Below are 16,959 nucleotides of genomic sequence, written 5' to 3'. Positions count from 1 at the left end.
ATCTGTTCCAGCTTTAGTTACTAGTTACTTTAGTTACTCCCCTACATTCATCTGTTCCAGCTTTAGTTACTAGTTACTTTAGTTACCGCTACATTCATCTGTTCCAGCTTTAGTTACTAGTTACTTTAGTTACTCCGCTACATTCATCTGTTCCAGCTTTAGTTACTAGTTACTTTAGTTACTCCACTACATTCATCTGTTCCAGCTTTAGTTACTAGTTACTTTAGTTACTCCGCTACATTCATCTGTTCCAGCTTTAGTTACTAGTTACTTTAGTTACTCCGCTACATTCATCTGTTACAGCTTTAGTTACTAGTTACTTTAGTTACTCCGCTACATTCATCTGTTACAGCTTTAGTTACTAGTTACTTTAGTTACTCCGCTACATTCATCTGTTACAGCTTTAGTTACTAGTTACATGTAGTTTATAAAATCTGATGTTTGATTCTAAAGTAAACTAGCCGACAATATAACGGCTACAAGTCTACAGCTGATGATGATGAGACCATTAAACACACAACTGGTCGGATCCTGAACACTTTCTACAATGTTTTTATACTTTAACTACATTCTCCTGACACTACTTACAGACTTTTACTGAAGTAACATTTTCACTGCAGGACTTTAACTTGTAACAGAGTATTATTACAGTGTGGTATTAGTACTTTTATTGCAAAAAAGGATCGGAATACTTCTTCCAGCGCTCATGAAAGGTGCTATACAAAGAAAGTTATTAGACAGACAGAAAAACTGACAGACAGACTGAAACAGATCAGATAGAGAGCTATAGATAGACAGACAGTTATAGACAGAGAGACAGCTATAGAGAGAGAGACAGACAGACAGATAGAGAGCTATAGACAGAGAGCTATAGATAGACAGAGAGACAGACAGCTATAGACAGACAGAGAGCTATAGACAGAGAGACAGCTATAGAGAGAGAGACAGACAGACAGATAGAGAGCTATAGATAGAGAGACAGAGAGCTATAGACAGACAGACAACAATAGAGAGACAGACAGACAGCTATAGACAGACAGCTATAGACAGACAGGCAGAGAGCTATAGATAGACAGATAGACTGTATTAATCCTAAACTGGGACATTACTCTCTATTATTATTGTAGTTGTTATTATTATTGTGCCGGTCCTCACCGTCCAGAAGCTTGGGGTCAATGTACCCGAGGACATCCGCCACCCCCAGCTCTTGTTTCGGGCAGGTGCCTCCGTGCACGCGAAGCCAGGCCGGTTCCGCCAGCGCCGTGCACAGCGCCGTGATGGACAGAGCCCCGGGCAGCGCCGACACCAGGCTCCGCTCCGGCTGCTTGGGCACGGAGGTGCCTCCTCTCCGCCTCCGGCCTCCCGGGACAGCGGTACCCGGCGGGGCATACATGGCCTGGGTGGTGAACGTGTGACAGCGGCCCTGGAGCTCTGTTCCCACTGGTATCTAACGTTTTTAAAGCTTAAAACCCCCAGCTGGTGGACATAAACAGGGATACAATTAACAGACGGCGGTTGGGGCTAGAAGGGATACAGCTACGGCCTGAAGTTACGCAAAATCTCGGCTAATATAAAAATAATATAAGTTTAACACTTTCACGCAGGGAACGTGTGTTCATTCGTCGTTTTAATCCAAACCACGATCCTTTTCCGTAACTTAAGTACTCGTTTTTAGTGCCTAAACTTAACTGTCGTCGCCGTAGCTGTATCCCTTATTGGCCTCCAGGCCCGTTAGCTCTGTTGTTAGCGTGTGATGCTAACGCCAAATCTCGTCAACTGTCATAAAAAAATAAACTTAATAGAAACAAATCAGATGAACGACAACCTATTCGTCGATCTAGCCAACTGCTCCGTTGGGAAACGGCCAACGGTTCGCTACAGAAAACAAAGACAAAAATAAACAAAAGGCAGCTTTACGCTTCCTGTAAAAATAGTAACTTCCTTGTTCACACGACTCTTCTTCGTGGTTCCAAAAGGCTGCGGTCTAAACGCGAGAGGCGCTCAGTGCTGCCACCCAGCGGTGCTGCCACCCAGCGGTTGGAAATATGCGCTTCTACACATAGATATATAAAACAACAAATTGTTTTCTATCTTGAGATACCACCTCTGACAATGAAGAATATAAAGTTTGGTGTTTTTGTTGAAGATAAGAAGGTAGATTTGGTTCAACAACTTGGTGCTGCTAGGTAAACATTTTATACATAAATAGATACTTTAAGACCAAACCCTCCCTGATCCATTGGAAGAATGAGTTCCATCTATTGTGCAAGTCATTGAAACGTGTTAAAGATTTTAAAAAAGCCCTTGAATTGATCTATTTATTTTAAACTCTTAATTTAATTTGAGATAGCCCCTTCTGTTTATTTATTTTTAGATTTATTTTCTTTTATATCGTTCCTTATGTTGTTGTGTAAGGTATAAGCTCCTAGGTTTTGTTTTATATGCTCGATCCGAGGCAATAGCTTTGTTTTTTGAGATGGATTTATGATTGTGCCTTGTTTGTTTGTATATCTTTGTTCTGAATAAATGAACAATAAACAAATTAAATAAAAAAACGGTTTTATATCTATCGTTTTACATGCCTTCATTAACGCTATTTATGAATTTATTAAATAACTTTAATTTGTACAAAAAAGTGGAGATAATTCGCCTAATTCACTGATTGCCAACCGCCGTTAAAACCCCCAAACAAGAAGAATAACAACAATTCAACTTCGTGATGAACATAGATATAAAGACGTGCATGATGAAGATCATAGACTGTAAACAAATAAGATGAATATAATAAAATAAATAAGATTCTTATATGTTTTGAAGGTTATGAGATGGGAAGAGATAATGTACTTTTTATCGTTGTTTGGATTGGTTAGGTTTTGGCACGAGGAGTGAGATTGGTTAGGATTAGAGGTTACAACACCAGGGGGAGCCAATCAGAAGCAGAGAAAGGCAGAGTAGGGCGGGACATGCGTCGTCATCCTAGAAATTGCAAATTCGCGCACCGGATAAACAAAGATGGCGGTATTTCCGACATGGTTGTTTTTGTGAACTGTTGTAGTTTGTCCTTTGGTGCGAATACGTCCCGTTTTCTCTTCCAGTTGACAAGACAGCAGCACAGTTTGTGTGTTAGAGTGCGTGGCAGTGCTTGTTAACGGATTTAAACGGTCAGCAGCGAGACTAACGGTTTTTAACGGTCAGCAGTAACTGACAGCAGCGGGACTCAGGGGGATACAGCTACGGCAACGACAGGTAAGTGTTGGCACTAACGAGTTGTTAAGTTTAGGTAGAAGTTCGTGATTTGGATTAAAACACTCCCAAGGATCGAACACGCATTTTCTGGGTGATAGTATTACAATTATATTACTATATTATAGTGGATTTTGCGTAATTTTGCGTAACTTCCGGCCATAGTTGAATCCCTTCTAGCCACAACCATTGACGTATATAAAATGGACCAACAGAGCCCACTGAGACTAGTGAAGGCTATTAGAAGCACTTTTCCGGTGATCAATGGCTTTACTGCGCAGCCTCCAACTGAGAGAGACAACGTAGATGTGACGTGAGCAACGTGTCTGAAAGTGTGAAGTCTTCTGGTAGCTGTGCCGAGAGAAATCTCAATCATTCCCAATCTTACAGAGACGGAGAGTGTAGGTATATGTAAGGAGATAACATAGACACAGGCTAATTATTGATCACTTAAAGTTAACACTAGTAATTAAACCTAAACAGATAATGGAAGTCCAAACTGCCTGTGAGCTTCTCCTGTACTATACGGTAATTCCTCTACTGTGTGACAGTAAGTCTCGTGGTTATGACCCAATCGTTAGCCTATTGTTATAAAAGCGTTCTGCTACGGAGATATAACGTGAGCTACAAGGTAATGGAGCCTTTTATACATTGTCGTGTTTCTTTAGAAATAAACAACGAACAAATAGAGTCTTTAAACGCTTCAGATGTAAAGTTATTCTCTGTCAAAGTGACGCCATAATGAATGGGAGTCAATGGGATGCTAACGGGAGGTGATGGCTTGGTAGCAACAAAATGGCGGTTCGAGTTCTGAAGCGAAGATTACCCCCTTGAAAATTACGAATCCCACTATGGCCACGCCAAGACCCGCCCTATGAGACAGCCCGATTGGTTGGGGTTAGGCATGTGACCTCGAGTGATTAAGGTTAGGGGATTGGTCAGGGGATAGTAGTGTGTGAACGCTATTGAAGGGCGGGTCTTGGCGTGGCTAGAGATGGCCTGATACGATTTTTTGCTTCCCGATACCGATTCCGATACCTGAACTTGCGTATCGGCCAATACAGAGTACCGATCCGATACCAGTCTGTCATATATTTCATTATGTTTTAACAGCTGTATACTACTATCTCTGTATGGATGTGACATGATTTCTATCTCTGTCTGTCTGGCTCAGGTTAAACTCTTTGTGAAACATGAACAAACACAAACAATGAATGTCGTACAACTGTCTTTATTCTCCAGTTTGACAGTCAGTTATAACGGAAAAAGGACATAAGTAAACTACTTTAACGTAGATTTTCTTCAGGGCTTTATTACGGGGTATCGGATCGGTGCATAAACTCCGGTACTTCCCGATACCGTTACCAGCGTTTTGGGCAGTATCGGAGCCGATACTGGTATCGGAACATCTCTAGGCGTGGCCATAGTGGAATTCGTAATATTGCCACCGGGACCGAACAGTGGTTCAGGAACTGAAATATGTGTCCACACAGACCGACATGAAGGAAGCTCTGACCCTGGTCCAGACACTCAGCGCGCACCCGGACTCCCGGTGCTGGTTCGTCAGCTGGAACCCAACCGGTACGCTGCTGGCTTCCTGCGGGGGAGACAAGGCCATCCGGATCTGGGGGCGAGAGGGTGAGACGTCAACTACTTGAACTCCTTTTTTTAATTTTTTTTTTCCCCCCAAAAAAACTTTATTATTCAAGTAGTAAAAATTAGGGCTGCCACCTCTTTAGATTTCTTTAGTCGATTAGTCATTTTTTTATGCTTATTCATGCTTAATTATTTATTTCAGGAAACTTCTGAGCACATTTATGGTAAACACGAGATTTAAAGTGGTGCTTTTGCAGGATTAATTGTGGAGAAACTGAGTTTTACAGATGGTTAATTAACTACATTTATAGTCTTAACCACCTCTCAAAGCTCACAGCTCTGTCAATTAAATCAACTAATCGATTAGTCGACAAAATCCTATAAGTGTTAGTCGACTAAGAAGTTCTTTAGTGGAGGACAGCCTTAGCAAAAATACAATAACATAAGAAATATTACATTACATTACATTTAGCTGACGCTTTTATCCAAAGAAACTTACAATTGCTATATATGTCAGAGGTCTCCACACCTCTGGAGCAACTAAGGGTTAAGTGCCTTGCTCAGGGACACATTGGTTGATGTATAACAGTGGGAATTGAACCCAGATCTCCCACACCAAAGGCACGTGTCGTATCCACTGCGCCATCACCACCCCAAATATAGTCAATGCGATACGAGACAAAACAAAAAGTTGTTGTTGACTGTCAACTAAATTTATTTATTTATTTATTTTTTTTATATTATTTTCACTGCTACATTTGTATTTTTATGGAGCGTGGAGTTACTGTTGAAGATCCCCCCCCTGCCACTTTTAAATCATTTGTGTGGCAACATTTTGGTTTTCCTGCAGAAATAATAAAAGGCGAAAGAGTGAGAGAAAAGACGAACAATGTTTACATATTGCGTTCGTCTTGTCTGTCACTCTTTCGCCGTAAAAAGTGGCAGGGGGGGGGGGATCTTCAACAGTAACTCCACGCTCCATCACGCTGACATCACATCGCCTCACGAGAAATCTCGTCACGTTTTAATGTCGCGAGATCTCGTACAACGAGATCTCGTCGCACCCCTATTACTCTCATTACATTGTGGGGGATTTATTCAACATTTATAGCATTTATAATCAGTTTTAAAGAAATGTAAAGCATCTCTCGTCCCCTCCCTAGTACCTCGGTAATAACTCTCTGACTTCCTGTCTCCAGGCGATTCTTGGACCTGTAAGAGCGTTCTTCAGGACGGACACCAGCGCACCGTGAGGAAGGTGGCGTGGTCACCCTGTGGGAACTATCTCGCCTCCGCCAGCTTCGACGCCACCACGTGCATCTGGAAAAAGAAGAACGATGATTTTGAGGTTAGATGAGAGGTTGAGGGCTCCTATCTCGCACCCGGCGCAGCGCAAAGCCCGACGCAAAGTGTCTCTGCCGGTTTAAGACTCACGCAGTCGTCACTTTCCCTTCCAGTGCCCATCTGTGGCCCCATGGCTGGTCTTACAGGGAGGTGTGTTCAGGTGCATTCTGGGCGTGCTGGTCTTACAGGGAGGTGTGTTCAGGTGCATTCTGGGCGTGCTGGTCTTACAGGGAGGTGTGTTCAGGTGCATTCTGGGAGTATTGCTATCTTGAGGCAGCAGGAAGTGATCGCACCATTGACCAACAAAAACCTGGTCTAAAGTCAATAACGCAGCACTTCATTGTTATTGTAACAGAGCATTAGTAAAATGCTCCTAGGCTCGTGCACAGCGTGCTCACACTATGCACACACACACACACACACACACACACACGATTACAAATAAAAATATTAGGGTGTAAATCCTCCATCATAACAGCAATGCTCCAAGGTCCAAACGCGCCTGGCTTTTAAAGGGAATGGGAGCTGATCTCTGATTGGTTGATGAATGGGAGATGATCTCTGATTGGTTGATTGCATGTTACGCCCGAAACACACCTCTGATTAATGAAGACACTAAGAAAAACCCTTTAGAACCAGGCACCCGGCACACAGATCCTTTTTACTTCCAGTCAAACTAGCAAAAGTGGATTTGCACACACCCTAAACACACCTGCACCAGGCGCGTCACGCTCTGCTCTTAGATCGTTAAAATAGGGCCCAAAGTCTTCACTCTAAACATGCTTTACCTTTCAGAGTTTCCCTCTCCGTTGACGGCATCAGCCTGGCGAATTCAAAGCATTATCGCACATGTGTCAAACTCAAGGCCCGTGGGCCAAATCCGGCTCCTCGCAGACTTTGATCCGGCCCGCGAACCCTTTTAGGTTCCCAATAAATTTAGGCCCACCTAGTTTTTGTCGCATTTTCAGAAGTTTTTGTCCCTTTTTTGCTGGCATTTTTTACTACTTTTTGTTTTTACTGTTAGATAACAGACTCGAGTGTTCTGCCTCTAACCACAGACCTCTGCCTTGCTCACGGACTCGCTGCGATGCGTCTCTGCAGTCTGACTACAGAGGAAACACGAAAGGATGTCATTCTCCTGAGCTGGCGAGGGTTCTCGTTGGCCTGTACAGTTATATTGGAACGTAATATTACGATTTATCACGGCAGCGATTCGATATCTCGATGCGTCAAATCCATGTTTCTATTAAAGCCATGTAGGAGATTTAATTCATAGCTTTTCATAGCTTCAAAAACTAAACATTCTGCAGTGCTCTAATACTACATAAACTGGATACATAAAACTATACAGCACTGAGCACATCTATCTATCTATCTATCTATCTATCTATCTATCTATCTATCAATCTATCAAACACACAGCACTGAGCACATGGCACTTTCTGATTGTGCAAAACATACCATACAATTTGTAAAACAGAAATGTTGTCAGGCCGACATTACATTATTAACAGAAATAATCCATTATGAGCCGGCCGATTATCGATGCAGCATCGTCCACGATTCCATGCATCGATTATTTGCTTAATTTCAACACCTCTATTGGAAACACTACCTTTGTAGATGTCACCCAGAGTTTTTTATTTTTTTGTCCTTTTTGTCTTCCAGAGTTTGACGGTGTTGGAGGGACATGAAAACGAGGTCAAGTGTGTGGCGTGGGCGCCGTCTGGAAATCTGCTGGCAACGTGCAGCCGAGACAAGAGCGTCTGGGTCTGGGAAGGTTGGTGTCAAAATAACAAACTAACTAAAGCCTGGTCCTACCAGACTCACTAGCCTGGTCCTACTAGACTCTGGTACACTAGCCTGGTCCTACCAGACTCTGGTCCACTAGCCTGGTCCTACCAGACTCTGGTACACTAGCTTGGTCCTACCAGACTCTGGTACACTAGCCTGGTCCTACCAGACTCTGGCCTCTCTCCATTGACAAGTGTTAACTTTCTTGAAGTTTAAAACTATTGGATCTGCCCAGAGCCAATCGCTAACATTTGGTTGTGATCTCGGTTTAGCATCGTTAGCGTTAGCCTTAGCCAACTCCTTCACCACTAATGGAGCGAGCTGGAAAATCAAACTGTTCCCGAACTCCGTGGGGAGGAGGACTAGCCTAGAAATCTAGACCACCCTAGAGGCAGCAAATGTAATCTGCAGCCAGGGTTGTCTAGCAACTCTCCGTTGGCTTTGCGAGCTGGAAAAAACATCTAGTCGGGCCAATCACATCGTGTATAGAGTCGGTGGGCGGGCTTAACGTCATCGTTCTCAGCCACTCCCTCTGTTCGCTGATTGGACCGGTAAAGATTGGCCGGAGAGAAAACCCACGAATATACCGCAAACCCAGACGCAGTACTGAAGGGAAATGAAAATTGAGCGGAAGTACGTAGGAGGGCGGAGGAGCCCCGCTAGCGTGTCACCACCTAAGACGCATGAATCCAATTAAAATATCTATCTATCCATTTTTTTTTTTAATTGCGGTTTATCGCTGAATTTCTATAGTTAATCGCATGTTCTTTAAGACCCGAGTCTTCTACGATGCTGACAGGTATGCAGTTAGTTGCCACCCATTTATTTTTTATTTTATTTATTTATTGGAGAATGCACATTTAATGAACATGTACAGCAGTAGCCCAAAGGCTAATTTCCATCTGTAGTCCCATTTGGCAGATTTAAATTACAATAACAGGACATTAGATGAACACTATTAACATTTGCTATATAAAACAGGACGAAAGAAAAGAGAAACTGGACAAATTTCGCAAGAGCCGTAGTAATTTTTGGGGAACTTTTATCGGTATCAGAACGTCTTTACTGTAAACTACACATTGGAAACAAAGGCAGCGTTAACCAGAGAAACTGGAAGATTTAGAGTTGTGTGCGTGTCATTTTTCTTGCTGCAAAACATGAATCTACTTAATGGGTACAGATAAAGTAACCCGAGCCTGACGTCTCCGTTTGTTTGTTATTCCAACAGTGGACGAGGAGGACGAGTACGAGTGCGTTACCGTGGTGAACGCTCACACACAAGACGTCAAGCACATCGCGTGGCACCCGACCCAGGAGGTAGCCTCAACCCCTTTCTTCCCCCGGCACACTGAAAGACTTCCTTCCCAACGTTTTACACCAGGGCTCTTCAACGTTTTTTTTTTTAAAGCCAAGGACCCCTTAACTGAGAGAGAGACAGAGCAAGGACCCAGTACTATATATTGTATAAAATTAAGTTGTAAATCAAACCAGGGCTACAATAACATGTAGGGCGGCCTAAAGCCTTTACAAAATACCTTTTTAGTCCATAGAATACTAAGTCATTAAAGGGATACTCCGTTTGTTGAAATAGTTCTTATCCCGGTCTCCCCTGGCTGTAGATAGGTGGGCCAACGCATTTGTTGTCTCCGTGCAAATAATTAGGTTGTTTTTGTTGTCTTTTGTTTGTTGGCTCACTTTTACTCACAACATGCTAACCGGCAACATAGGATTCCATTCACTACGCTAAGCTAACTAGCAGCGGTGCACCGGACTAAAACAATGCATGCACAAAAAATGCGTTGGACCACCTATCTACACTAAAACAATGCATGCACAAAAAGGAGACCCCACCTATCTACAGCTGGACCCCACCTATCTACAGCTAGAGGAGACCCCACCTATCTATCTACCCCAGCAGCTAGGGGAGACCCCACCTATCCCCACCTATCTACAGCTAGAGGAGACCCCACCTATCTAGCAGAGACCCCACCTATCTACAGAGGAGACCCCACCTATCTACAGCTAGAGGAGACCCCAGCTAGAGGAGACCCCACCTCTACAGCTAGAGGAGACCCCACCTATCTACAGCTAGAGGAGACCCCACCTATCTACAGCTAGAGGAGACCCCACCTATCTACAGCTAGGGGAGACCCCACCTATCTACATCTACAGCTAGAGGAGACCCCACCCCCATCTACAGCTAGGGGAGACCCCACCTATCTACAGCCCCACCTAGCTAGGAGACCCCACCTATCTACAGCCCCACCTATCTCACAGCTAGGGAGACCCCACCTATCTACAGCTAGGGGAGACCCCACCTATCTACAGCTAGGGGAGACCCCACCTATCTACAGCTAGAGGAGACCCCACCTATCTACAGCTAGAGGAGACCCCACCTATCTACAGCTAGAGGAGACACCTATCTAGAGGAGGACCCCCACCTATCTACAGCTTTATCTACAACACATAGTCATGGAAATTTGCTAAAAAGTCATGGTTAAAATGTGTATGAACCCTGATAGAAAAAAGCTGACCGTAGACTTTGTACTTGAACATGTGTGTGTGTGTGTGACTGTGTGTGTGTGTTTCTGTGACTGTGTGTGTGTGTGTAGCTCCTGGCCTCAGCCAGCTACGACAACAACGTGTGTCTTTACAAGGAGGAGGACGACGACTGGGAGTGCCGCGCCACGCTGACGGGACACTCGTCCACCGTCTGGAGTTTGGCGTTTGATGCGTCCGGAGAGAGGCTGGCGTCCTGCAGCGATGACCGCACCGTCAAGATCTGGAAGGAGAGTCCCAGTGGACAGGGTAAGATGGTGGTGGGGGAGACAGGCAGGCAGACAGACAGGCAGGCAGGCAGACAGAGACACACACCCAAAGACACGGAAAGGCAGAGACACACACAGACAGGCAGACACACACACAGAGACACACATACAGACACACACTGAGACACACACAAAATTGTGGCTAAGTGGACAGATGCTGGTGGATTTGATCTCAAATGTCCCCGTCCCCCCCCCTGCTTGTTAAACAGGAGACCTGTCGTGGAAGTGTGTGTGCACTCTGTCTGGCTACCATGGACGAACCGTGTACGATGTCGCCTGGTAAGACTTTTAGCGTGTATAGGGCCAGCATATCTCCACCAGACTCCATGTAAATAATCAGGACTTTTAGCGTGTATAGAGCCAGCATATCTCCACCAGACTCCATGTAAATAATCAGGACTTTTAGCGTGTATAGAGCCAGCATATCTCCACCAGACTCCATGTAAATAATCAGGACTTTTAGCGTGTATAGAGCCAGCATATCTCCACATGTAAATGGGTGAATTAAGGCTTTATTTCAACCAAACCAGAGTTGTGATTGTTGGAACAGTGGAAAGATGAACCAAGACGGCTTTTGGTAGTTTTATTTAGTTTCTGTCCACTTTGAATGAAGTGTGTTTTACGATGATAAAAGTCCTGATTATTTACACGGAGTCTGGTGGAGTTTGGTGACGGTGATTTCGGGGCTGTTTCATGTTAAACTAAAAGGATCTTACTCTTTAACTAAAAGGTCTATCTCTGTAGGGATCCATCCCATAATGTTGTCACACACTTAGAATAATAATCTGAGTCTGTCAGCGGCAACAAACAGAACTTTTAGTGGATGCTAACTGATTATTTACATGGAGTCTGGTGGAGTTTGAACCTTTTCGATACTTAAAGAGTCAGTTTGCTCGGTGCCTGAGAAGTATTGAAATCGGTAGCCAGCCCGGTGGTTAACTGATCACCGTTAATGTAACGTTGCAGCCCAACCAGACAATCTCGTTCTGTCAAACTGATCAGCTGATGTGTCCGTCCAGGTGTCGGCTGACCGGCGCCCTGGCGACGGCGTGCGGCGACGATGCCGTGCGGGTGTTTAAGGAGGACGAGGCGGGCGACCCGGAGCAGCCGGTGTTCTCGCTGGCGGCGCAGGCGCCCAGAGCTCACAGCCAGGATGTCAACTGCGTCGCCTGGAGCCCCACGGAGGCGGGACTGCTGGCGTCCTGCAGCGACGACGGAGACATCGCCATCTGGAGGTTTCACCAGGAAGCCTGAACGCTGAGCTACACACACACACACACACACACACACACACACACACACACACACACACACACACACATTACATACACACACGAAGCCTGAACGCTGAGCTACACACATTACACACACACACACACACACGAAGCCTGAAGGCTGAGCTACACACACACATACTCACACAAAGCCTGAACGCTGAGCTACACACATTATATATATATATACACACACACACACACACACAGGAAGCCTGAACGCTTTGCTACATGACCACACACACACACACACACACACACACACACACAGGAAGCCTGAACGCTTTGCTACATGACCACACACACACACACACACACAGGAAGCCTGAACGCTTTGCTACATGACCACACACACACACACACACACACACACACACACAGGAAGCCTGAACGCTGAGCTACACATATTACACACACACACACACACACACAGGAAACCTAAACTCTGAGCTACACACACACACAGGAGACCTGAACGCTGAGCTACACACATTACACACACACACACACACACAGGAAACCTAAACTCTGAGCTACACACACACACACACACAGGAGACCTGAACGCTGAGCTACACACATTATACACACACACACACACACGTTACACACACACAGGAAAGCTAAACTCTGAGCAACATGACGCCAAGTTACAAAGTTAGCCGGGGAACTGTGGAGTCACTAGAGCGCCGAAGATTCACAGATTAGTGGAGGACCACGCTGACTTATCAGGACTTTGTCTTATTCCCCGCTAGCCTAGCTTAGCACAGATCCTGGAGGTAACCGGCTCCATCTAGCCTAGCTTAGCACAGATCCTGGAGGTAACCGGCTCCATCTAGCCTAGCTTAGCACAGATCCTGGAGGTAACCGCTCCATCTAGCCTAGCTTAGCACAGATCCTGGAGGTAACCGGCTCCATCTAGCCTAGCTTAGCACAGATCCTGGAGGTAACCGGCTCCATCTAGCCTAGCTAGAGCCAGTTACCTCCAGGATCTGTGCTAAGCTAGGCTAGCGGTGGGGGACTATGTTCCAGTGTCTTCTCTCTGTGATAGTGGACGGATTATCTTTGAGTTGTGGACAAAGCGAGACATTTGAGGACATCATCTCGGGCTTTATTTTCTGTAAGAATGGATTACGTCGGATATGTTTTTGTCACCATTTCCGACAGTTTTGACGAGGGGTTTAACGTTTTATGGCGCTCCCCCCCAATGTTTTCGTCAAGCCTATAACTGCCTAGGCCACTGGCCCACCCTAAATGACAGTCATTATAAGTTCCCCGAAAACGAGATTTCAGGATTACATTTACAGAAAATATGACTAAAACTGATTAAATTAATCGTTAACTATTAATCTTTGCAGCTCTCAATATTGTCCAACTTCTCCAGTTCAGCAGATAGCTCGGCATGATATTTACACGTCTGTTCCTAAAATGATAATGCTTTATCATGTGCTTTGTGCCTCTAAATAATTCTTTGTAACTGATTTAATTAAGATTGTCTGACATGTCATGAAGTTTATATGAATAAATAAATGTTAAAAACAGGTTGTGTGGCTTCTCTTTATTGCAAAAAAAATACTCCAGACAGCACTTCATTTTAAAAACATTTCGACAAAGTCCAAGAATCAAGATTTCATAACAAAACAATGTTTAGGTCCAGAAAGAACTCTAACTGGACAGTCTCACCTCTGTAGAATAAGAGCCCATGAACGTGAACTTTATTCAAACTTTTTAATCACGTATCAAATTTCTGTAGATCGTAAAGACGAGAGAGTTTTCGGATACATTTTCCTGTACACTTCACTTCTGGACTGTTGTACATCATTCGGTTGATTTTTAAAATGGAAAAAAACAAAATAAAACCCCTTATTTTCACAGGGAGAAGAACAATAACACGCTTACAGACGCTGAATATCTACACGAAGAAACTAAGTTGTGATGAAGCAAAACGCCGAAGGCCGGAGTCTTCTAGTCCGAGTCGCTGTCTCCGTCGCTGTCGGCCTCCTTCACGTCGGCGCTGAACTTGTACTCCTGGTCGCAGCCCATGTACGCATCGCTCATGAAGTACAGCGTGTAGTTGTGGACGCCCATCGCCGGGGCAACAAAGTCCAATTTGACCTGCAGAGAGAGAGAGAGAGAGGACATGACAGATAAGACCCAATGAGCCTCAGCTGGTTTATAGAGCTGTTCTATGTGGTTTCTCTCACAGGACTAGGGCTGCCTAGCCCAGAAATCCAGACTCCCCCTAGTGGCAGCAAATTTATTTGGGAGCCGGGGGTCTAGGCACTCTCCGTTGACTTTCAAGCTGCAAAAACCAAATTTTGGTCAGGCCAATCACATCGTGTATAGAGTCGGTGGGCGGGGCTTATGGCTGCTGGTGAACGGAAGACTTGGAGTTCAGCTTTTCTTTGATAAAAGAACAAAGAACGGCACTGAAGTCATTCTTAAAAAAGGAAGATGTGTTCGGAGTTTTGCCGACCGGATACGGCAAAAGTTTAACCTATCAACTAGCTCCGCTACCTTCTTCGTTGCTCTGCCTGGTTGTAGCGCTGTCCTATTACGTGCAGAGGGAATTTGAAAGACAACCGTTTATCCCGCCCCTCGGATCGAGCGCCGTCAATGGAGAGTTCCCAGACCTCAACATCTTAATGTGGGTCGATTAGTCGACTAATCAGTAGTTTTGGTCTTGGTCGACTAAGATTTCTTTAGTCGATTAGTCATTTTTTATGCTTATTCATGCTTAATTACTCATTTCCAAGAAACTTCTGAGCACATTTATGGTAAACACAAGATTTAAAGTGGTGCTTTTGCAGGATTAATTGTGGAGAAACTCAGTTTTACAGATGGTTAATTAACTACATTTATATTGTGCTTTTCTAGTCTTAACCACCTCTCAAAGAGCACAGCTCTGTCGATTAAATCAACTAATCGATTAGTCGACAAAATCCTATAAGTGTTAGTCGACTAAGAAGTTCTTTAGTCGAGGACAGCACTACTGGGCAGGTGTGATTAGGGCATGTCCAAATCCAATTTTGCTAGTTTGATGGCAGTAAAAAAAAAAAGGTCCGTGTGTCAGGCGCCTAGTTCTAGACCAGGGGTCTTCAACGGGTTTTTTTTAAGCCAAGGACCCCTGAAGTGAAAGAGTATAAATAGGGTTGGGCATCGAGAACCGATTCTTACTCGTAATAGTTTCAAAAATTACAATCCCGTCGGTATCGTTTCTTTATTGGGATCGGTTTGGAGGATTTTGGTTTCAAATCTGATCATGGGTTCCAAATTTAACATGCGCAAGTTTTGGTTTCCGTAGCAACCAGGCGCTTGTTGTTTTGCAGCCACGGAGCACAATAAGCAGCACTCTAGCAGGGCTTTATTTTACGTTGAAAAAGCCCCCGTCAAACTGCAAACCCACCTTTGAATCAAAATAAAACTTTCCTCTTATTTGTGAAATAAGCATGTGACCCGTTTCAGCTCCACCACGCAAAGAATCGATGAGAATCGGAATCGAACGGAAGAATCTGAATTGGAATCGTTAAAATCTAAACGATGCCAAACCCTAGATATAAAATCAAGTTGCATATTAAATTGGCCTACAATAACCTGTAGGGTGGCCTGAAGTCTTTATACATATCTTTTTTTGCATAGAATACTAAACTGTTCAAATAATAATTGTTGGAATGATTTTATAAATCATGTTTTAATGTGAAACATTACAGTGAATCGTTCAGATTAACTATCTGTGTATGGCCTTAGTGACTACCATATAGGCCAAGTAAGCAGTGGGGATTTATATTAATATGTTGGATTCATGTTAAGACTTTTACATTTTTTTGAAAAACGTTTTTTGGAGGCCTCCCTGCATTGGCTCCGAGGACCCTGTTGAAGATCCCTGTTCTAAAGGGTTATACTTAGTGTCTTCATTAATCAGGTGTGTTTCAGGCGTAACATGCAATCAACCAACCAATCAGACATCATCTCCCATTCATCAACCAATCAGAGATCATCTCCCATTCATCAACCAATCAGAGATCAGCTCCCATTCCCTTTAAAAGCCAGGCGCATTTGGACCTTGGAGCATTGCTGTTATGATGGAGGATTTACACTGTAATATTTTTATTAGTAATCTTCTGCATATGTATGTGTGTGTCCCTGTGTGTGTAACAAGCATAGTGTGTGCGCACTGTGCACGAGCCAATAGGAGCATTTTACTAATGCTCTGTTTGTTGGTCAATGGCGCCATCACTTCCCGCTGCCTCAAGATAGCAATACTCCCAGAATGCACCTGAACACACCTCCCTGTAAGACCAGCACGCCCAGAATGCACCTGAACACACCTCCCTGTAAGACCAGCACGCCCAGAATGCACCTGAACACACCTCGCTGTAAGACCAGCACGCCCAGAATGCACCTGAACACACCTCCCTGTAAGACCAGCACGCCCAGAATGCACCTGAACACACCTCCCTGTAAGACCAGCACGCCCAGAATGCACCTGAACACACCTCCCTGTAAGACCAGCACGCCCAGAATGCACCTGAACACATCTCCCTGTAAGACCAGCACGCCCAGAATGCACCTGAACACACCTCCCTGTAAGACCAGCACGCCCATGGGGCCTCAGATGGGTGCAGGATAGGAGCCTAAATGTCTTTCAGCTGAAGAAAGCCGACAGCCATGTTTTTTAGCGAGCGGGGGGAGTCTCTGTGACTGACCTTGGCTTTCTGCTGCAGCGTCAGCCTCTTGATGGAGATCAGGCTGTTAGATTTGGGGTCTCCGATCACCACCCACCAGCCCTCCTCACGTTTCTGCAACAACAACACACAACCAAGGAGTTACACATCAACACAACACACAACCAAGGAGTTACACATCAACACAACACACAA

At 44.5% G+C, this 16,959-nt stretch overlaps 3 protein-coding genes across 3 annotated transcripts in view; 1 reads left to right on the top strand and 2 right to left on the bottom strand.

Annotated features, from left to right (window-relative positions):
* tmem127 (transmembrane protein 127) overlaps positions 1 to 1,975 on the bottom strand; it is a 9,654-nt gene extending 7,679 nt beyond the window's left edge. Inside the window, exon 1 of the mRNA XM_028578448.1 lies at positions 1,156 to 1,975. Coding sequence (XP_028434249.1) covers positions 1,156 to 1,393 — 238 coding nt within the window. The 5' untranslated portion in view covers positions 1,394 to 1,975. The remainder of the gene's footprint in view (positions 1 to 1,155) is intronic.
* Positions 1,976 to 2,977: 1,002 nt separating this feature from the next.
* ciao1 (cytosolic iron-sulfur assembly component 1) lies at positions 2,978 to 12,123 on the top strand. Its single transcript, XM_028578675.1, has 8 exons — positions 2,978 to 3,246; positions 4,737 to 4,881; positions 6,039 to 6,187; positions 7,852 to 7,963; positions 9,206 to 9,294; positions 10,590 to 10,785; positions 11,015 to 11,084; positions 11,825 to 12,123. The coding sequence occupies exons 2-8, from the start codon at positions 4,743 to 4,745 to the stop codon at positions 12,057 to 12,059; spliced, it is 990 nt and encodes a 329-aa protein (XP_028434476.1). The 5' UTR covers positions 2,978 to 3,246; positions 4,737 to 4,742; the 3' UTR covers positions 12,060 to 12,123.
* Positions 12,124 to 13,622: 1,499 nt separating this feature from the next.
* The window catches only part of snrnp200 (small nuclear ribonucleoprotein 200 (U5)), a 92,001-nt gene continuing 88,664 nt past the window's right edge, over positions 13,623 to 16,959 (bottom strand). Inside the window, exons 43-44 of the mRNA XM_028579270.1 lie at positions 16,786 to 16,878; positions 13,623 to 14,194 (exon numbers count right to left, since the gene is read on the bottom strand). Of these exons, the coding sequence (XP_028435071.1) occupies positions 14,045 to 14,194; positions 16,786 to 16,878 (243 nt within the window). The 3' untranslated portion in view covers positions 13,623 to 14,044. The remainder of the gene's footprint in view (positions 14,195 to 16,785; positions 16,879 to 16,959) is intronic.

This window comes from Perca flavescens, chromosome 5, assembly GCF_004354835.1.
Source record: "Perca flavescens isolate YP-PL-M2 chromosome 5, PFLA_1.0, whole genome shotgun sequence".
NCBI classification, from domain to species: Eukaryota; Metazoa; Chordata; class Actinopteri; order Perciformes; family Percidae; genus Perca; species Perca flavescens.
The sequence above is the reverse complement of the archived record's forward strand: the minus strand, read 5'-3'. Positions and strand labels throughout refer to the sequence as shown.